Source organism: Petromyzon marinus, chromosome 6 (genome assembly GCF_048934315.1).
Source record: "Petromyzon marinus isolate PM22_M1 ecotype Great Lakes invasive population chromosome 6, UKy_Petmar_22M1.pri1.0, whole genome shotgun sequence".
NCBI lineage: Eukaryota > Metazoa > Chordata > Hyperoartia > Petromyzontiformes > Petromyzontidae > Petromyzon > Petromyzon marinus.
This window is the reverse complement of record NC_133672.1, coordinates 2,219,101-2,241,732: the sequence shown is the minus strand read 5'-3', so window position 1 is coordinate 2,241,732 and position 22,632 is coordinate 2,219,101. Positions and strand designations below refer to the sequence as shown.

At 54.2% G+C, this 22,632-nt stretch overlaps 1 protein-coding gene and 1 long non-coding RNA gene across 2 annotated transcripts; one reads left to right on the top strand and one right to left on the bottom strand.

The window, feature by feature from the left end:
* Nucleotides 1–9,967: 9,967 nt before the first annotated feature.
* On the bottom strand, nt 9,968–18,190 carry LOC116939680 (uncharacterized). The gene is made up of 4 exons (XM_032948401.2): nt 17,170–18,190; nt 16,355–16,515; nt 13,486–13,833; nt 9,968–11,752 (listed from the first exon to the last, which is right to left on the bottom strand). Exons 1-4 carry the CDS (start codon nt 17,465–17,467, stop codon nt 10,163–10,165), a joined length of 2,397 nt encoding a protein of 798 aa, XP_032804292.1. The 5' UTR covers nt 17,468–18,190; the 3' UTR covers nt 9,968–10,162.
* A 363-nt stretch (nt 18,191–18,553) lies between these two features.
* Nucleotides 18,554–22,085, top strand: LOC116939681 (uncharacterized). The gene is made up of 3 exons (XR_004402447.2): nt 18,554–18,658; nt 20,962–21,015; nt 21,732–22,085. It is a non-coding gene; the product is annotated as an uncharacterized LOC116939681 (long non-coding RNA).
* The last annotated feature ends 547 nt before the right edge of the window (nt 22,086–22,632 follow it).

Sequence of the window (22,632 nt, the reverse complement as noted above, 5' to 3'; positions counted from 1 at the left end):
CCCGGTACAGCTATTGAAGGCTTCACGAACTACGTGGTCAAAATAGATGTTACATAATGTGGGAGCCAGAGGACAATCCCTGTCGCACCCCAAGGTGTACAGGGAATGGCTCTGACTCCCGTCCACGTAGTTTTCCCCGGGCCCGCTCACCATCATGAAGGTCCTTAGTGATCGTGAGCAGAGGGTCAGGTACTCTAAAAGCACGAAGAACAACCCAGGGCCAGGCCTACTGATGGTATCATAGGCCTTGACCAGGTCAATAAAGCAGAGATGTAGGTCTTGCTGGAATTCCCTACACCTCTGCTGTAGCAGACGGACAGAAAATATGGCATCTGTGCAGGACCGCCCTTTCCTGAAACCGCTTTGGGGCTCCGCAAGCCTCTCCTGAGCGTGCCTGGCAAGGCGATGTTGACTAATCCTTGCCAGGACCTTTCCCGGCACACTGAGGAGTGAGATGCCCCTGTAGTTGTTACAGTCTGTGCGGTCCCCCTTCTTAAAGAGGGGGACCACCAGGGCATCCTTCCAATCCTGTGGAACCCGTCCAGTGGTCCAGACTGTTGTTATGATTCTTTGTTTTTTTCCGGTAAAGTCACGTAGAAATAATAAAAAATAAAATTATATAATAGCGTACGACGTTTCGATCGCAACACAAGCAATCATCATCAGGTAGAGGAAACACATAACCGCAGATATATATACAGACCTTAAGTAGGGGGAATTAACACATATATACCAGGGGATACAGAGAGACGGAACATCACACTAAATCAAACAGGGTTTAGCAAAATTTGGAAACTATATAAAACAACATAAACGGTCGGTTAAAACACAATTAACGCATGGTTTGGTTGAATACGCTGTTTCAAAGATTGTTCAATTGTAAGTTAAGTGTGAAATTTAAGATAGTGTTGTTATGATGTCATATAGAGCAGTCTGTGCACAAACGCCACCCTCCCTCAGCATTTCGCTTGGGAGATCATCTCTGCCCGCTGCCTTTCCTGGTCTCAGACTCCGGATCGCCTTCAGTACTTCCTCAACAGATGGCACCTCAGCCAGCCACTCACAGGGGGTGACTTCTTCCAATATTTGAGGCACCGCAGCCTCAGCAGGGTCATCCCCACTTTGTGCCACGATGTTTTCCTGGCTGAGGGATTTTCCCTCCCCCAGGACCTCACAGAAATGCTCAGCAAATCTGGAAACCTGTTCCTGGGGGTCGTAGATTGGATCACCGTTTTTTCCCGTAATGATGGAAATAGGTGTGGCGCTGCAGGCTACTTTTTTGATGGAGTTAAATAGAGATTTGTGATCACGGGCCACTGAGGCAGACTCCATCTCCTCAGCAACCCGCGACCACCACCCATCATTGCAGCGCCTCACGGCTCTCCGAACCTCCGAGTGAAGGCTGCGGTAAGCCTTCTCATTGTCTGACGTGGGATTCTGTAGCCGATGACAGTGGGCCTGTCGCTTTTTCTCAACTATCCTGAACACCTCCTCTGTCAGCCAGGGTCTCTGGGGAGGTCTGGACCGCGTACCCAAAGTAGCCAATGCAGCTTCATGAGTGACAGTCCTAAACCTCGCCCATTTACCCTCGACATCAGGAGGAGTGGGGGACGATGTTAACCCCAGCCGCAGGCAATGGTGCAATTCTCGCTTGCAACTTTCATCAGATAACTGAGACCAGGCCACTTTAGGTTGAAATGGGGTCCTGAGTGAACACCCACCACCGGAGTGGAAGAATGGCAGGTGCATCTTACAGATGACAAGTCGATGGTCAGAGGGCAGATCAGCTCCACGGTAGGTCCTCGTGTCAAGGACATGGGCTCGCATCCGCTGGTCCGTCACTATGTAGTACAGCAGATATTCTTGCTTGGACCCGGCATGCATCCATGATGTTGTGTGGATGCGCCGATGCTGGAACAGCGTGTTGGTAATTACAAGCCCATGGGCTGCACAAAAATCTACCGTTGTTATCTACCGTTGTTATTGAGCTGATCTGGCCCATGCCCTCAAAATCACTCCAGACCAGGTGCCAGAATCATGACCAACTCGGGCATTGAAGTCACCCAACAAGATGACTCTATCCCGAGGGGCCACTTTAGCCAGTACCTGTGACAGGAGGTCATACAGTGAGGGAAAAAAGTATTTGATCCCCTGCTGATTTTGTACGTTTATCCACTGACAAAGAAATGGTCAGTCTATAATTTTAATGGTAGGTTTATTTTAACAATGAGAGACAGAATAACAACAACAAAATCCAGAAAAACGCATGTCAAAAATGCTATAAATTGATTGGCATTTTAATGAGGGAAATAAGTATTTGACCCCTCTGCAAAACATGACTTAGCACTTGGTGGCAAAACCCTTGTTGGCAATCACAGAGGTCAGACGTTTCTTGTAGTTGGCCACCAGGTTTGCACACATCTCAGGAGGGATTTTGTCCCACTCCTCTTTGCAGATCTTCTCCAAGTCATTAAGGTTTCGAGGCTGACGTTTGGCAACTCGAACCTTCAGCTCCCTCCACAGATTTTCTATGGGATTAAGGTCTGGAGATTGGCCAGGCCACTCCAGGACCTTAATGTGTTTCTTCTTGAGCCACTCCTTTGTTGCCTTGGCCGTGTGTTTTGGGTCACTGTCATGCTGGAATAACCATCCACGACCCATTTTCAATGCCCTGGCTGAGGGAAGGAGGTTCTCACCCAAGATTTGACGGTACATGGCCCCGTCCATTGTCCCTTTGATGCGGTGAAGTTGTCCTGTCCCCTTAGCAGAAAAACACCCCCAAAGCATAATGTTTCCACCTCCATGTTTGACGGTGGGGATGGTGTTCTTGGGGTCAAAGGCAGCATTCCTCCTCCTCCAAACACGGCGAGTTGAGTTGATGCCAAAGAGCTCCATTTTGGTCTCATCTGACCACAACAGTTTCACCCAGTTGTCCTCTGAATCATTCAGATGTTCATTGGCAAACTTCAGACGGGCATGCATATGTGCTTTCTTGAGCAGGGGGACCTTGCGGGCGCTGCAGGATTTCAGTCCTTCACGGCGTAGTGTGTTACCAATTGTTTTCTTGGTGACTATGGTCCCAGCTGCCTTGAGATCATTGACAAGATCCTCCCGTGTAGTTCTGGGCTGATTCCTCACCGTTCTCATGATCATTGCAACTCCACGAGGTGAGATCTTGCATGGACCCCCAGGCCGAGGGAGATTGACAGTTCTTTTGTGTTTCTTCCATTTGCGAATAATCGCACCAACTGTTGTCACATTCTCACCAAGCTGCTTGGCAATGGTCTTCTAGCCCATTCCAGCCTTGTGTAGGTCTACAATCTTGTCCCTGACATCCTTGGAGAGCTCTTTGGTCTTGCCCATGGTGGAGAGTTTGGAATCCGATTGATTGATTGCTTCTGTGGACAGGTGTCTTTTATACAGGTAACGAGCTGAGATTAGGAGCACACTCTTAAAGTGTGTGTGAGTGCGTGTGTGAGTGCTCCTAATCTCAGCTTGTTACCTGTATAAAAGACACCTGGGAGCCAGAAATCTTTCTTATTGAGAGGGGGTCAAATACTTATTTCCCTCATTAAGATGCAAATCAATTTATAACATTTTTGACATGCGTTTTTCTGGATTTTTGTTGTTGTTATTCTCTCTCACTGTTCAAATAAATCTACAATTAAAATTATAGACTGATCATTTCTTTGTCAGTGGGCAAACGTACAAAATCAGCAGGGGATCAAATACTTTTTTTCCCTCACTGTAGAAGGCATCGGACTCATCAGCTTTGCCTGCATCCCTCCACGGATGTTCGTCTTCGGTGGGGGCATAAGTAACCACGACCACCACTCCTCGCCTCTGATTGATGGGAAGGCGAGCCCAAAGTAGCCTGGGGCTTACAGCTTCCCACACCTCACCGCCACGCTCCCACGCCCCCTTCATTCTTTTGTTTGGCAATCTGCTGCCCCGAGTAGAGGACTGTCCACCCATCATGGTGGCAGGAGCCAGAACCGGTCCACGGGAACTCCTGAATGCCACAGAGATCCAGGCGGTACCGGTCCAGCTCCCGACAGAGGAGTGGCAGCCTCTCCTCCGCAGTGAGCGTTCGAACATTCCACGTGGCCACACGAAGTGGCTTTTCGTTGTTTCTGGAGGAGCCCCGAGGGCAGAGATTCAATCTCCTGGCTCCGCCAATTGGGGGTTGGCCAGGAGACGTTATAGACGCCTGTTCCCCCGGGGCCTCCGGCACAAGCTTATTAGTTAGATATTTCAGTTTAACTCGTGGTTTAGTGATAATTAATTGAAGGTGGAGGGGTTACCAGCCCCTCGCACCCGTCCAGAGCCCCCATTTAGCCCCTGTGGTGGTCACAGACGCCATGAGGGGAGGAGCCAATCGGAATTGGCCCTCCCCCCACAGCACTGTCCACGACAGAGTTCCCCGTCCGGCACCTCGAGGAGGTAGGGGGTTGTTTTGCCGGACACACACACACACACGTACACACGCACACACACGCACGCACACCGCTCGCGCGCGCACACACGCAGAGACACACGCACTCACACACGCACTCACACACACACGCACTCACACACACACGTACACGCACACACACACGCACAACGCTCACGTGCGCACACACGCGCACACCGCTCGCGCGCACGCGCACACCGCTCGCGCACACGCGCACACCGCTCGCGCACACGCGCACACCGCTCGCGCACACACGCGCACACCGCTCGCGCACACGCACGCACCCGCATGCACGCACACACGTACACGCGCACGCACACACGCGCACACGTACACGCACACACGCGCACACCGCTCGCGCGCACGCACACGCACGCGTGCCCTGCTACGTGGGCTCCGCGGCGGCACCACCACCAGCTGTAGCCTGTCTATTTACGGCATGGAATAGTTAATACAATCATGATACGGTTGTTAACATCTGCACCACGCTACATTGAATAATAATAAGCTGACACGCACGCGCGCGCGCGGGTACCTGGAGGCGCGCACTTTTTTAATCCTTACGAGTGCAAACCAATTTCCTTTGTTTAATTGGGAAAAGCAGGTGGTGGTGGTGGTGGGGAGGGGGCATTACGATTCGTTAATATCATGTCAGGCACCTGAGTAACCATGGTTATTATAGCGGCGAAGTGCTCATTAATAGAGACTTATTTCTTTTGACCGTGCCTGGGAAATGACGCTGGGTCCATCAGAGACCCCGCAGCACTCCCAGGCAGCATCGCCGCCTCGGGCACCGTGGGTCGCCGAGGGGAGGGGAGAGGCCACAGCGGCCGCCGGTCCCGGCTCGCGGCTTTCCCGACAACGCCGGGAGCGCTGTCGCTTCGCGTCGCCGATTGGCAACGTGGATAGCGTAAAACAAAAGTAAAACATTACATCATAAGCCTTGTCGGGGCACAAATGCGACATATACATGCGGAGCTATCGGTAAACCCCAGGAGCCGCTTTCAGATGCGATTACCGCTTCAAAACGTTCGCCATGCCGAATCAGAATATGGATTTCTACCGGAGGAATCCGATGAGCTATAAAGCTCCCCCCCCTACCCACAGATGCCCATTCCGCAGCAACGATTCTAATAGCACGGCGCCTGCGACTCTGATTGGTCAGGGGCAGTCATCTTAAACTCACCAGCGGCAGGCTTAAAGTTACCGCGTGGTTGCGTCTCCCCCCTCGTGTCTCAATTAAAAGGTTAAAGGTGCGGCCCTAAATCGAACTTATACCACCAGGTGTGCAGTGCGGTGCGCTCACCACTGCGCCATCACTCCCCACCCTCTCACCCTCCACACACAGACGCAGAGATTCCCCATCGTTAGAGACAGCTGGGGGAAACGTTATGCAAGTGAGCTCTTAAATTCTAGATTTTAAGCTTTCGTGACTGCAAGGATTCATAGTCTTTGGTGACTTTACCGAAAAAAAGCAAAGAGTATGAGCTCTTAAAGCAGGCACGCCCCGACCGCCTTTGTATCCCCATTGATGACGATGCGAAATAAGTTCAAAATGCAGTGCATTTATAAACACAGCAGCGGCAGATTTTGACAGCTAGGAAATGAACCTGTAACGCGAGGATAAATATCCCGTGATACTCCTCTTGAAGTGCACCTAGCTTGGGACGGGCGTCCGTACAATTGCAGTGAATACCTGTCCTGTATATTCACGGTACGAGCTATACACGGGGGTGCGTGCGGACATCATCACAATCATCACCGCCACCTGCCAAGATATATCCACCGCTGGAGGGAAGCCTATCCAAACCCCGAAGCAATATCTTAACGGCACGTGGGATGGGGGAAGAGACAAAACAATCAACACACGGGACACTGGAGTTGAAAAGGACTTCTTCATTAGAAGCACATACGGTCACGTATTCATTCACCGATATCGTCTGGTGGGTAAGGGACACAGTTGTGGGGGAGAGAGACACGGCCCGAAACTCGGGAGGGCCTCCTCCTCTCTTGTCGCCAGCGACACGCCTCGTGTCCCGCGGGCTCTCACGCGGGTTGGAAAACTTCCATAGCAGGGGAACGAGACTCTGAAGCAGCGGTGTTTAACCTTTACTCAATCGTTATTTTGTTTTAAATGTTAATAAATACATCGGGGTTGAGGAAAGTAAGTTGTAACTAACGTGCCCGTGCTTAATTTGTGTTTCGATGATTTACCTTAAAATTTTTTTTTAAATCTGGCCACGTCTCGCACCCCCAGAAAGGGCATCTCGCACCCCCAGGGGGTGCAGCGTCCACCCCCTGGTGAAGCAGAAGAACCACTGCTCGAGAGTTACCCCAGAGTGACGTCACAGTGGCACCACAGTGACGTCACTGTGACGCCAGTCCAAGGCGTTTTGTAATTAACATCGGCCGAGATTTCAGATTGGGGGTTCGTCGAATTCCACACGCATTGATCAAGCCGGTTTTCCCCTTCCCGATCCACTGTTTAATGAGGATATCGTCCCAACACCGTGTGGCTCGTGGTGGTGGTCGGGGGGTTATTTGACCATTGATTCACCACGCTGGTCAGTTCGGGTTGGCGAAGGCTGGGAGCATAGACGTACTGTACAACAATGGATGCCGCTGACAGCGTCGCCCCCCAGCTGCCTACAGGACCTCGTGCATGCAAATTAATTGGTGATGCTTCTGCTGCTGCGCTGGCAGTCGTACACAAGCACAGTTAACATGAACACTCAACACATTCGTCAACCATAGACGACGTTTCGGGCAATGGTCCTTCTTCATAGCGCATAAATGAAGGGTAATTGCCCGAAACGTCACCCATTACACATATATTTTGCGTCCTCCTTTAAAAAGCGGAGTTATCGGCGAGTGTGTTGCGTTACCGGTACGGTAATTCTGTTCGATGCGTGGTGGTGGCCCATCCAGGCACTGTCGAGGCTCAAGCCTGCTTGGCTGCACGAGGTTGGTCACGGGGTAGGAGCGCGGGGAGGTATGTGGAGTCAGAGGCTTCCACTTTATTGGGTCGCATCTCCCGCAAGCCGTGTGACGACGGGGCAATTCGGCGAAACTTCCCGGAATGGAGAACAATACCAACTCGCGTAGATCGACGGTCGACACCTCTAAGTTTTACCACAGGTTCGTCCTTTTCGGAGTCTGCTATCCCGACAATTTAGTACGTTTTCCGGGAACGATAATCATTCAAAGTCTGGGTTTTGTATTTATTTTTTTGCCAGTTACGTGTACTCTTCTTTCTCTTTCCTGTTTACCCCCCCCCCCCCCCACGATATGTCCCGTTTTTTGTACCTCCCAGGTGGCAACCCGTATTTCGTTAACAAAGATTGTGGCCGGAGGGCGGCTGGACACGACTCACATCGCAGCTTGCAAAACGCGAAACGAACCCAGCTCAGAGACGCGCGCCCATTTGGGCCCTCACGAACAACAACAGTCTGCAGACACACAGACACACACATTGTGTCCGCCCGACGAGACGTACACGTTCATCGTGACAATATTCAACCGTGTGCGGTATCGATAAGTTGGGCGGATGTTGTTGGTGCGCGTGTCGCGCGGCTGGAGTAACGGGACAAGATGACACGGGGCGAGGGGCTCGTCGTCTTGAGGACTGAGCCCTCGCATCTCACAGGCAGCGTCTAACACAGACGACCTCCGATCGCGGGTGTCCGCTTCAATGTTTTATTCTACACTCTCTAGACTTTATACATATATCTATACAGTGAGTGACTCGATGGCAAAAAGAAACACGTCAGAAGAATGTCTATGTATGTACAGGTATTTTACAACAAAAAAAACACACGCATAACACAGTTTTAGTTCAGCGATGTTTTCCCAGCGGAATTTCACGGAGCAGTCAAAACTCTCACGGGCCGGTCTCGAGCTCGTCACGCGGGCCCGTGACCCCTCGCCGGGGTCCGCCCCACGGGTCGGGCGGGGGGCCGAGGGCGAACTGCGCCACGCCGAGGTGGCTGCGGCATTTGGGAGCGAGCCTCTCCGCTCTGTCTCTGCTCAACAACACTCGCCGCCTCCGCTGCCCGCGTCGCGTCCACACGCAACACAGATACACAACACACACACACAGACACACACACAACAAACACACACAACACACACACAACACACACACACACACAACACACACACACATCACACACACACATAACACACACACACATCACACACACACATAACACACACACATAACACACACACACATAACACACACACATAACACACACACACACGCATAACACACACACATAACACACACACACGCATAACACACAACACACACGCATAACACACACAACATACACACAACACACACACAGCATACACACACAGCATACACACAACACACACACAACACACACACTTCTCACCACTCGGCCCCGCGGCGGCTGATGAGCGGCCCGCTGCGCGAAAGTCGTGCGACGATTCAAGACACCCCCACAGCCCCACAGCCCACACACCCCAACACCCCCACAGCCCCACACACCCACACCCCCACACCCCCACAGCCGCACAGCCCACACACCCCAACACCCCCACAGCCCCACAGCCCACACATCCCAACACCCCCACAGCCCCACACACCCACAGCCCCACAGCCCCACACACCCACAGCCCCACAGCCCACACACCCACAGCCCCACACACCCCAACACCCCCACAGCCCCACACACCCCAACACCCCCACAGCCCCACAGCCCACACACCCCAACACACCCACAGCCCCACACCCCCACACCCCCACACACCCACAGCCCCAGAGTCCCACACCCCCACACACCCACAGCCCCCTCCCTTACCACGAACGACGGTCTCGGTTCGTGGTTAAGGTTTTGATTCAATAATAATATAATCGATGGCCGTGCCTTGTTCGTAACTCAGACTGCACCGAGAGGTCTCGACTGCCTGGGTCTGTCTGTAGCTGCCGTCTCGGCGTTTGTCTCGCCCGCCCCGTCCAAACCGCACCTCCGATTGGCGCGGTTGGCTACGTACGGTCCTCTGTGTCTCCTGCACTGTGCCGTCAGTACCGTTCGTCGCTTTTGCGATCTCTATTTAGTCAGCACCATCGTTGTGGCCGAAACGTTTTTTCTTGTCACGTGAATTGTAAATGATCGATCCGTAAAACTCGAACCCCTCGATGTACGCTGGTGGTATCACGAACGTAACAAAAAAAAACCACATCGGTTTGAATCAATCGTTCGACATTCGATTCTTACGCGCATTATTCCACGCATGTGTCGTGAGAATGCGCGTCTTATTTTAATCGATGTAAGCGCTCAACGCCTATCGATGCGCATCGCGCGTGCGGCTTGCGAGCCCGCCGCAAGCAGCGCGCACGTCACTGGCTGGCAGAGGCTACAGAGGGGCCGCGACTTTCAACGGTACCCAGTTCGCATTCCGGTCGAGGTGGTCCAATCAATCCTTCCAAGCCTCCGCGGTCGCTAAAATAAATACAACTGTATTGGAAGCCAACAACGGCGATTGTATTCATGACCGTCCGGTTTATTCGCCGTAGGAACGTGGACATCTCCGCCACCGGCCTTGGGTCCGTAAGGCAGCTTGAGCAACTGCCCAGTGCTCACTTTGAACAGGGAGACACTTACGCTCACGTTACTCACGGTCAATTGCCCGTTCATAAACAAAACAAATCTGATACAGTGCGATATGAAGAATCCGCTAATGTCTTGTTTCACAGTCATCGACCTCCACCGTGATCTTCCCAAACGTAAAGGTGGAGCCTGGGCAAGGCGAGGAAGAGGTTGAGGAGGGAGTTGTGGCGATGGTGGCTTCATCATCCGCCGTCCTGTGCTCTAGCTGCTGCTGTCCATTAGTCAGAGGCTGAAAAGGCAGCACTGGTACCTCCAGCGTCATGTGCTGCTGCTGCTGCTGCTCCTCCTCCAGGCATGTCTCGAGCTCCAGAGGATTGAGTAACACTTCGTCCGAGTGCTCGCGCCCGCGTGGCCCCACGGCGGAGCCACGAAGCTGCAGGAGCTGCGCCTCTTCCTGCAGCCCAGAGAAGTGCAGCGGGTGCGCTGGGGGGTCGAGTTGGTGGAAGATGGGAGAGATGCCCGGCGTGGCGGGGCCCGTGTTGGCGAGAGACGCAATGGAGAAGAGGGAGTAGGTGCGGCCGTGAGGGCCGCACCTCAGCTCCCCCGCGGCCTCCGAGAGCACGGACATTGGGACGGCACCGGCTCCGTTGCCGTTCCCGCTCTGTCTCCTGCAGCAGCCTTTGTTCACCTGCTGCTGCTGCTGGTGGTGCTGCAACTGCTGAAGATGATCGTGATTATGATGATTATTGAGATGATGATCGCGCAGATGAAAAGCATGATGCTCATCCTGTTGAAGCTGATGATTGTTGTTATGATGATGATGATGATGATGCTGTAAGCTCAGCTGCTGAAAAGTCTGTTGATGGTGCACGTGATGCTGCTGCTGTGAAAGTTCACGCTGCTGCTGCTGATGATTATGGTTGTTTGTCGCGTTGCTCACCGCAAACGGCGACGAGTGGACGCGGTCTCCGCCCACCACGAGGCTCAGCCTGGCCGCCAGGCGCTGCCGCAGGCTGCCCAGCGCCTTGCGGAACCTCTTGCTGAGCAGCGCGTATAGCAGCGGGTTCACGGCAGAGTTGAGCAGCGCGAGCCACGAGGCGAGGGTCAGCACCGTGTAGGGGACGCCCGCCGCGGGCCGCACTGCCAGCGCCAGGCTCACCACCTCGTAGGGCAACCAGCAGCAGAAGAAGGCGAAGATGACGAGGAAGAGTCGGAAGGCGCCGTGGTGCTCGCGGCCCGGCGAGTTGTAGCGCGCGAAGAGGTCGTGGCGACGGCTCCGCGCGCGAGTCGCCGGCTCCGAGCCGCCGCCGCTGGGGGTCTCCTCCGAGTGCGGCTCCGCGAACACGCGAGCCGCCGGGTGCTCGAACGAGGACGAGGCGGATGACGACGAGGAGGAGGAGGTGGTGGAGGAGGAGTTGTAGCCGGTCGAGGAGAAGGAGGGCACGCTGAGGTTCGCGGCCGTGCCAGATAAATGTTCTCCGGGGAGGGAGTTGGTGGTGGGGATGCCGGCGATGGGCTGCGCCGATCTGCGCAAAGCCTCCTCCTGCACCTCCTCCTGCTGCACCACCACCACCTTCTTCTTCTTGTGCTTGGTCTTCTTGGTCCTCCTCTTCCTGCGAGTCTGCTCTTCCTTCTCGCACTCGTCGCTCTTCTTCTTGCCGTTGCGCTGCAGCTGCGTCTCAATGTCGTGGATCCTGCGCGCGTGGTCACGAGCCACCTGCAATGATGCGAATCATCGTCGTCATCATCATCGTCATCATCATCATCGTCGTCATAATCATCATCGTCGTCATTATCAGCAGCAGTAGCAGCATTATAGCCATCGTCATGGTCAACAGCACAATCATCATCATCATCGTCTTTTTTCTAATTGTTATTATTGATATAATCACCAACGCCTTCATGGGTCATCATCATTGCGATTATCGTTATAGTCGTCTCGCCATCGTCGTCATCAGTAATGCCAGCCTACGTCACGTGGGACACACCCGCACGCAATACCTCCATCCCACGCGCGCCACGTGGTACGTGTTTAACAATCATCAGGTGCGTGCAGCGCCTGTAATTTGAGCTGTGAATGCTGGGTAAACAGTGAAATTGGCAAAAAAATCACGTCTGATATTTTCGAAAAGTGTTAAGCCACCCAACATCTAAAAGTGAGTCGCGCGGTCCGCATTTTTTGGGCGGGGAATCTCTTGACCCCCCGCACCGAGCCACCCCCCCCCCACCCTGGACACCGCAGATGTAAGAATTAAATGCTCCCCCTGCGCATGATGATAGTTAAACACGTGGCGTACAGAGCGCGGTAGAGGTCTCGTGTGTGTTGTGCGCGCCCATTCCCCACTTGCGGGGAGCGGTGGTGCAGTGGTTAGCGCACTGCGCTATGAACCCAGCGAACTGAGATTGACTCTTGTTCACAGCCAAATATCAAATCTGAACCGATCCTGGGCCTCTCCTAGGTTGACTCAGCTTTAAAACGAGTACCTGGTGCTGTGTGTCAACATCAGCGTTGGGGATATACAGGTCACCGGGCGTGGTGCTTGCCACCCACCCCCTAGTTAACAGCACTTGCCCCAACCGTCTGATCAAGCCTATACGGGCGATGTTTGTCTTAGTGTGTTCCACTGGACGTAGGGAGCACAGGGGTTAACGGTGATTGTAACACGATGGCTCTGATAGTGATAGCGACATGGATTGGTAATCACAATGGTGGTGATGACTCTAATGATGATGCCGGTGACTAAACTGTGCCCGACGCCTGGGTCCCCCCTACCCGATGCAGTTGCACCGCCTGCACACTCGATAGCTACGGCACTGGGATGCGCTTGATGACCCGAGAGAGAATCGATCCCGTTCTAATCGGGAGGTATAACAATGGGGCAGCACGGTTGCTACATTTCCACGACCACTGGGACCCGTGCCGGCTCGGTTAGATCCACACTGCTGCCATGAGCAGCGCCCCCCCGCCCCCCCCGGCTGTCCTTCCCGCCGCTGCGGCTCTGCACCTTGGCACAGGTGCACAAGGCGAGGAGTCTGGCACAGGTGCACAAGGCGAGGAGTTTGGCTGTTTGGTAAAATTCATGGCCGAGGCGAGGGGGAAAAAAACTCAAGAATTTACAGAAAGGTCGCTGAATAAGGTCGAGCGGTGTCACGCACTAAAACAATTTGTAGATTCATTTTCAATAAAAAAAAACGTCGAAAATGTAAACAAACCATACCTGTAAACCACGTGACAGCCCTTTACCCATACCGCCAAGGATTGATCGTAAGACTTCATTAAAATTCGCGATTTCCGTGACCAAACCATGACACCGCGTGCCAAACTCGTAGCCTCTCGCATGCATGCGCCGGGTCCCGCTAAATCTCTCCTCATCCATCATCATCACCCCTCCTCCCTCCCCCTTCTCCTCCTCCATCACCCCCCACCACCCCCGCCGTGCACCAACGCACCTGCACGATGCGCACGTAGCAGAAGATCATGACGCAGGCGGGCAGGGCGAAGGAGCAGGCGGCCGCGAACACCGTATAGCCGGGGCTGCTGGCGCTGTCCACGGCGCATCGGAACGCCCACGAGCTGTAGGCGAAGCGGCCCCAGCCGAGGGCGGGCGGGCTACTGGACAAGGCGGCCTGCACCCAGATCCAGCCCACGGTGCCCACGGTTCTCCGCACGTTGGCCTGCGAGCTGTAGTTGAAGCAGTCGATGATCGCGCGGTAGCGGTCGAGGGCGATCGCTGCGAGCGTGAGGACCGACGCGGTGCAGTAGAGGGTGCAGGTGTAGCCCACGTAGAGGCACAGCCCCTGTGACGCAAGGCACGCGGGGTGCAAGGGGGTCAGGCGCCAAGGTGGCTTCGGGAGAGTGCAGGGGGTAGGGGCTGTGAACACGTGGAGCGGGGTTTGGGTGGCGGGGTGAAGGGGGGTATGACGCGTGGAGGGGAGTGGGTGCAGATGTTGTGGTGGGGGTGCCGGGTTAACGTCGGCGTGCCGGGTTAACGTGGGGGTGGAGGGTTAACGTGTGGGTGGAGGGTTAACGTGGGGTGGAGGGTTAACCTGGGGTGGAGGGTTAACGTGGGGGTGGAGGGTTAATGTGGGGTGGAGGGTTAATGTGGGGTGGAGGGTTAACTTGGGTTGGAGGGTTAACGTGGGGGTGGAGGGTTAATGTGGGGTGGAGGGTTAACGTGGGGGTGGAGGGTTAACGTGGGGGTGGAGGGTTAACGTGGGGGTGGAGGGTTAACGTGGGGGTGGAGGGTTAACGTGGGGGTGGAGGGTTAACGTGGGGGTGGAGGGTTAACGTGGGGGTGGAGAGTTAACGTGGGGGTGGAGGGTTAACGTGGGGGTGGAGGGTTGGCGTGGGGGTGGAGGGTTGGCGTGGGGGTGGAGGGTTAACGTGGGGGTGGAGGGTTAACGTGGGGTGGAGGGTTAACGTGGGGGTGGAGGGTTAACGTGGGGGTGGAGGGTTAACGTGGGGTGGAGGGTTAACGTGGGGGTGGAGGGTTAATGTGGGGTGGAGGGTTAACGTGGGGGTGGAGGGTTAATGTGGGGTGGAGGGTTAACGTGAGGGTGGAGGGTTAACTTGGGGTGGAGGGTTAACGTGGGGGTAGAGGGTTAACGTGGGGGTGGAGGGTTAACTTGGGGTGGAGGGTTAACGTGGGGGTGGAGGGTTAACGTGGGGGTGGAGGGTTAACGTGGGGGTGGAGGGTTAACGTGGGGGTGGAGGGTTAATGTGGGGTGGAGGGTTAACGTGGGGGTGGAGGGTTAACTTGGGGTGGAGGGTTAACGTGGAGGTGGAGGGTTAACGTGGAGGTGGAGGGTTAACGTGGGGGTGGAGGGTTAATGTGGGGTGGAGGGTTAACGTGGGGGTGGAGGGTTAACGTGGGGGTGGAGGGTTAACGTGGAGGTGGAGGGTTAACGTGGAGGTGGAGGGTTAACGTGGGGGTGGAGGGTTAATGTGGGGTGGAGGGTTAACGTGGGGGTGGAGGGTTAACGTGGGGGTGGAGGGTTAACGTGGGGGTGGAGGGTTAACGTGAAGGTTAAAAGGGGGGTGCGGGGGTGGGGTTCCATTGAGTTCACTTTGGGGGCTCCAGGGCTTTAACTTAAGACGTGCATCGATTAATCGATGAATATCAAGTGATAAACTCACAATGCATCGCGCATCGCTTGTGCAAGAACCTAGTGTATTGTTTTATATTCGCACCCTTGTGTGCATTAGAGTCACTGCGATCCCCGCTGCCACTTGAGGCGCTACCATTCACCGCGATTATTCACCTCGAGTATTAAACGTGCGTTTTGTTTGTACCCTCCTTGACTGCGTTGGCTTCGATCGTACCGCCGACTCCCGCTCGTCGTTGGCGATGACGTCTGCCAGTCAATGTAACGCGACTACGTTGGTGACGGCGTCTGCCAGTCAATGTAACGCGACTACGTTGGTGACGGCGTCTGCCAGTCAATGTAACGCGACTACGCTGCAGCCCTCCTCTCTCCGTTCAATCGACGACTCGAATGCGCCCCATCCTAAGCCGTGGCGGTCCCGGGTGTTGTTTGACCATACTTCGCCACGCTGGTCAGTCAGGGTTTGTGAAGGGTGGGGAAAGGGGTTGGGGGTGGAGCAACATCGGTTTAGATTTCACTCGCCACTGTTGCTGGCCGTTGCTGGCAGCACCGGGTTCATAGCGCAGTGCGCTAATCGCAGCGTCACTACTCCATCCGTGGCGATAGTCGGCCTCCTGGCTGAAGGCGCTCTCTGGACCAGTGGTTCTTCTTCTTAACCTGGGGTGCACGCACCCCCAGGGGGTGCGAGATGCCCATTCTGAGAACCAAAAGGGTTGCAGGCTGCAGTCAAGGTTAAGAACCACTGCTCTAGAGTATCTGCTGACACCACGTGGGCAACTAATTACGAGGCACTGATGAAACGTGCACGAATCATCTTCCCAATACGAATCATTTTCCTGGAATCATCTTCCCAAGATGATGAATTGCCGAGTGTTTCAAGAATGAAGGAGCGAATGAATGGAATCCCAAATGTGTGACCAAGTTGGTTGTGCACGAACGTGCGTCCATATTATTGCGCCGTCGGATAACGAAACGTCACCAAACGCAGACACCACCTCACCCCTTCCTCCCCCATTGGGGCAGCTGTCCTTGCGCGGAAGAAGGAGATTCAAACATCTCGCTCGGTGACTTCTGGAGTTAAAATCAGAATGAAGGACGCGCATCTCTGAATAGATCATCCGATGGATGCTGCTGCTGAAGACGACGGCGACCACGTGTTGAGACTGTGCGGTGGGTGCGAGTGAATTGTATGGGACGCGGGAGACCCGCGCACCTGCTGTAGAACCCAGCCGTCGTAGATGACGGACATAGCCACGAACGGCATCACCCCCACGCCCACCAAGAAGTCGCTCACGGCCAGGTTGACGAGGAAGACCGAGGTGACCGAGTGGAACTGCTTGGTGACGGCGATGATCACCACGACGAGCAGGTTGCCTGTAGAGGGGCGAGCGAGCAGGCGGAGAATTCACAAAGTGCACTCCACGTGATATGGCCCGTTAGACCCTTTTTCAAGGTGCACCCAAAAGGAGAACATGCTGAATCATGCACCAAGTGTACTGCGAGTCTCAGAGAGAGGGTGGCACCTTTATAAATGAGACTCAAAAGGATTGGACTGGTGTTCATTTCCCAAGTGTACCCAGTTGGCACGGTAGGCGGCTCAATTTCATGGTGCTGCCCAAAAGGTCTAGCAGATATCTATTTTACAAAGTGCACCCAAACGATAGGTCAGGAGGGTCAAATACACAAAGTGCTCTCAACTAGCTGGACAGATGTCTCTTTCAAAAAGCGCTTTCAAAGGTGCTCTTTTACAAAGTGTACCTAAAGGGTCAGGCTGGTAGCATTTTTACCAGTCCAGCCAAAGGGTCGGGACGGTGGTTCTCTTACAAAGTGCACCCAAATCATCGGTCAGATGGTTCATTGAAAACATTTCCCTTGAACGAGGCTCTTTTCCTAAGTGCCCGACAAGCCACGTATTTGTACACTCAAGAGGCAGATGACGCCGATGGTGATGATGCTGGTGATGGCGATGATGATTCAGGTGGTGGCAGGAGGAGGAGGTGGTGGAGGTGGTGCTGGTCTGACACCAACCTGCGACAGCCGCCAGACACATGACAACCATGAGCAGCTGCAGCGCCACCCTCCAGAGATCGGTGCGGACGCGCAGCGGGGGCTGCAGGCCCAGGGAGCCCTGCGCGTCGCCCGTGAGCGGCGCGCCCCCCGTGCCCGGGTGCCCCGGCGTGCTCGCGGCGGCCTCCGTGGACGCCGCTCCCGGGGTGCAGTTGACGCATTGCGCGGTGGTGGAGTAGAGCATGGTGGAGTACAGCACGATGGAGTACAGCATGCTGGAGTACAGCATGGTGGAGTACAGCATGGTGGAGTACAGCATGGCTCGGCACCTCCCTGCGCGCCGCCGCCGCTGCTGCTGCTGTTGATACTGCTGTTGATGGTGATGTTGATACTGATGTTGCTGTTGCTACTGTTGCGAGTGCTACTGCTGCTGGTGGTGGCTTGATGATGGTTGATGTGCCGGTTTGCTTGCGAAGCTGCTGATGCTGCTACTGCTGTTCGAGTTGTCGGTGCTCGTTGTGCCGACAATTCTGGTGCCGCTGCTGGTCCTGACGGCTGTGGTACGGGTGCTGCTGATGGCGCAGGTTGTGTTGCTGTTGTTGGTTGATGGTGGTGGTGATGGTGTTCGCGATGGTAGTGGTGGTGATCAATATGAGCGATGGGAAAAGGGCCGTGTTCAGCCGTGCACCCTCCGCCACGGGTACGAAGTCCTCAGCCCCGGCACGGGAGGTGGCTCGCGTCCCATGGTGAGAGTCACAGTCCCCACGCGGAGAGGTCTCGGGAGAGCTTATCCCATCTCACCGTCGTCTCGGGTGAAATCGCCCAAGACGCCAACTTCCCAAACGCGCAACACGAAGAACGACGCGAGGCCCGAGACTGGGTGCTGATGGTGATGACGACGACGGGCAGTCTTATCTCTACCCCCGTGCTCTGGCGCTCTGTGAACGCGGAGACTCTGATGCATTAACGGAGCCCACCCTCCCCCTCGCCAACCCCCGCCCGCGAGTCCTCCTTGCGGTCCCTTCCTGTCGAGCCCTGCTCGCTGGAGTCGGAGCAGCGCTGGTTATTGTCGTCTCAACGAGTTCTCAAGTCGACGGGGTGACAACGGGCCGCGGGTGTGCACAGGGAGACCTCCGCGAGCCGTCTCCTTCAATCTCTCGCGCTGCCGCTCCGCACCCTAGAACCCAGATAAGAGGCTCGGCTCTCCGCGGAGTGAGCGAGATGAGAGGAAGGTAAACCTCCTGGGTCGGAGACGCTTGCAGCGCGCCCAGTGCTGCTGATGTTCTGGGTAATAAAAAAAAAAGATCAGCGATTTGCGCCGCCGTCGTAGTTTCTTCCTGGCGAGGGTTCGCAACACTCCTCGCAGAGCGGAGCAGAGGAGCGCGGGACTACCTTGGGGGAACGGGCGGTGGACCGACGAGGAAGATGAGGACAAGAAGGATGAGGTTGCGGCACCCAACCCCGTTTACCCGCGACACCGCAGCGCACACGAGCCAGCCCTCGACAGCAAGTGAGCGCGAAGCGGGTTTGCCTGTGGGTTTTGTGCCCCCCCCGCCCCTAACCTTCCCCTTCTCCCTCCCTCAACACTGGCCACTCTCCCCATCCCCTGCCTCTCTCCCGTCGCTGCTCCCCCGCACACACACCCCGACGTCCTCCATCCTCCCCGCCTGATCGCGATAGGATGTCACAGGCGCACGTGCAGCGCCATAGACTCGTCGTCGTTATTAATAGACCCGGTGGTTGGGAGCGGCGTTCCTCCATACATGCGCGCGCATGTCTACATTGCTCCAAATGTCATCGCTGTGAGCGCCGATAATAATCGATCCATCAGTGCCCTCTTCCGTTAATCAACAAAGGACTACTTTGTCGAGGCATCAATTGATTTACGAGCAAAACGATTTCCCAACCATTTAGTTAATTGACGAATCGTTTATTTGCATAGTGAATCATTATAATAAACGCACTGTGTACAAAAGGCAGTCGGTTTGAGGACTGTTTTTTTTTCAAACTGCATTGCCCATTAACTCACAGCACCTTGATTAATTGTTTAATAAGTAAACACTGCGGGCATCGCGTCGTGTCCGTGATTAACCCCTAAACAGAAGCGCGGTCGCGGGGTCTTGTTTACATTTCGGCAAAAGCAACACCACGTATGGCCACGTTATGTGCTCCAATGCTGATGCAGAAACATCGCATTAGGTAATAATTTTAGGTTGAATCGACCGAGGAGAGGCCCATAAATAGCACCATTAGGCGCCAGGGGCAGAACATTTCACAGCACCGTCGACAGCACCGTTTCAGGACCAAGATCAGGACTGTTTCAGGACCACGGACAGAAACCATGATTCACTATAAAAGGTATCAAATCAGTATTAGGGACACCATCGTTTCAACACTACACTAATGTGATCATCCAGTACCAGGGACAGCGTCATTCCATAGCAGGGGCAGCAGGACCATTTCAGGACCAAGGACAACAACAGAATTCAGAACCATGGACAGCACCATGGACATAATTCGCAACGATGGACTACATTATTCAGCATCGGGAACAGGTAACAGAAGAATACATTCCGCTGGTGGAGTATAGCCCACAGCCACTCGGTAAAAACTCGTGCAACAATGAACCCGAGTTCCAATGTCGTTATATGGCCGATTAAAGTTAATCAATATATACTAACACTTTCAGTCCTGTTAGCGGTTATAAAATGTCACCCATGGCCACAGTTATTCTAATTACTATTTTTAAACCCTAACTCTTGAGACGTTAGGTTGTCCCGATGTCTTAAGGAATTTGTTTTGGCCCATGGACTCGAAGCGTTATCGACGAGTAATGGTTGACATGTTTGGTACAAAGGGCATTTGGATCAAACAGATTTCTAATTCAACCTGGTAGGTTTTAAAAGCACGCTATTTACGAATCCAATTCAGCCATGTAGTTTATAAGCAGGAATTAAATAATAAATATCTGTGGGAGATCTTATGGACCAATGCATAAGCTGTGCGTGTCTGTCTGACCATACCCCATAGAGTACAAAGCTTTTAACTTCCGGCTCACGCCACCGCTGTCGGAAAGACCTCCGCCCGAGGTAGCGCGAGAGAGCCACTCGATCGGGCATCTCGCCTGCTCTCCCACGCTGGCCGGACATCCTGGAAGAGGCGGGAGCACCCACGCTTTACCCCACCGCACGCGACCCGCCCGATCGACTGAGGTGTGACGCATTTCTATTTATGGGTGGTCCTGGAAATAGGAGATCGAAACGGACCGGCGACCCCGAGATTGCAAGTCCGCTTTGCGAGCCATTACAGCACCCACACCCGACACAGCGCACGCAGGCAATCGGTTCCGTGTGCACAGCGGCAGGCGAAAGGTGATCGGTGACATCGTTGTGTAAAGCACGAGGTCATGCCGAATAAGAACGCAATATTAACATCGAGAGGGGGCCCCATTCAGTCCATCTGGCTCGTTCGATCGTCGAGCAGGGCGCGTGGGGAAGTGCAGCGGCCTCTGGTGTGGGGAAAGAGGTCATTGGAAAGGAAGTTAGCAGTAGTTCTGTCAGTGGTTCTTAACCTTTACTGCAGCCTTGTACCGCTTTGGTTCTCAATCGACAAAACATGTACCATGTTCATCAATACACAGAGGGTTTGAGCGAACAAAGCCAGCTGTAACTCACGTGCCCGTGCTTAATTTGTGTTTTCGATGATTTACCTTCGAACAAAAAATCTGGCCACGTCTCGCACCCCCAGAAAGGGCATCTCGCGCCCCCAGGGGGTGAAAAATAAGAGCCACTGTTCGATGTTGTCTCCTTACAGGATCGCTTTCTGACGTGGGGGTGATAACACCGTTCGCTGCAAGAGTTCCAAATGGTAAGGCGCATTTCTGGACACGAGACCAACAGCAGCATTCACGTAGCATGGGAGGGGAGGAAGGAAAAATAAAACACGCGAGAACATAATAAAAAAACAACATAACACAAGGGTGAGCAAATGTGTTTCACATTTCAAAATGAAACAAGCGAACCCCCCCCCACCCCCATCCAACCCCCGCCGACTCCTCGTGAAGCCCACGCATCTCACGCGTCGTGATTGACCTCGAAACACACCGAGGACTCGTCATAAATATCACGCCGCATGCGCCGACGCGGCTAGCACAGCGGGCAGCGAGACTAATTTGAGGTTTGTGCCGCTGTTTGAAGTCTAATTGTGGAAAAGGGGATGCGGTGATGGGAGTTGGGGACCCCGGTCCACAGCACCCCCCCACCCTACCCACATCTCTCACGCCACCCACCCCTCACTCGCTACAATTCAGGGTCACGGCGCCCTCAATTAAAGAGCTGCACGCACGGGACAGCCCCGGTTTCCCCGTCCACATGGGCAGCGAAATGAGAGCGCTGCATACAGCGGGATTCGTGCTGTGGCTGGTGGGACAAAGCGATTGCACGGGCACACTTGAAACCAACAGAACGTGTCTGGCTCCAAGCTCTTGCCAACATTCCTCCTCCATCTAAACACACCCGCCGTCAGCACGCCGTCAACGAACTGAATTGCAGAGATAATTGTGCCAAAATTTGCCACTGTTCAAGGTCACGTGGAATGAAGTTCGGAGCAGAGGTCCCCATCTGGCCAACGCTGCGCCCTTGTCAGCAGGATGAGGACCATCACCAGCTCACCGCGGTGGATGGAATGGGGAGAGAAAGAGCCTCTGCCACCATCAGCAAATCGCGCATAATCACGCGGGCTGGATGAGCGCGGCCCACCTGGCTTTGAGCTCGCGCGGCGCCTTTGGAACCATCTCAAGAGGGTTCACAACGTGCGATGAGGTTCTATGTCACAAAGCCGACCATTCCCGGGGGTATCCGCGATAGCCCACTGCAGCTGCTGTGGCGTGAAGGAGGGTGCTTGCACACGTGATTAAAAGCTTCCATTTCCATGCCAGATATATTTGTCGGTCTGTGTGTTTTCTATGGGTCCTCGGCCCGAGTCTATGGGTCTCTGTGCGAGTCTATTGGTCTCGGTGATGCTGCATGCATGTTGCATGGCTGGTCTTTCTATACGAGACTCCCAAGGGGTCTGCTAAAGCTGAACACTGTTGACTCAAGAGGCCGCTGAACGATTGAGACAATGTGCCTGTATTTGAAAAATTTGGACCTCATCTTGCCTGTCTTACCCACAAGCCATTTATACATCATGTATATTTACGAAGGTGGGAACCATGCTGGCTCGAGTGGGATTCATAATGAGCAGTGTGGATTCATATTCTGACGAGTGAGATTTAGCCTCCTACTGGAACTGGATTCTGTTCTCACATGGAAAGGGACATTTTTGGAAATCTCAACTTGAAAGTTTTCAACCTGTGCACTTCGCCAGAAGATGTTTCAGAAACATGGACACTGAGACACAAAAGAAAACGGTCAAAACGTGCACAAAGAGGTATGACGAGATGCATCCCTGGAATCACACCGAGCCACGGCAAGATGAACAACA

Coding starts and splice junctions, on each gene's coding strand:
- LOC116939680 (XM_032948401.2), bottom strand. CDS start 17,467: ATGCTGTACTCCACCATGCTGTACTCCACCATGCTGTACTCCAGCATG. Junction 13,834..16,354: donor ACGGCTGGGTTCTACAGCAG/GTGCGCGGGTCT, acceptor CTTGCGTCACAG/GGGCTGTGCCTCTACGTGGG. Junction 11,753..13,485: donor GCTACGTGCGCATCGTGCAG/GTGCGTTGGTGC, acceptor GCATCATTGCAG/GTGGCTCGTGACCACGCGCG.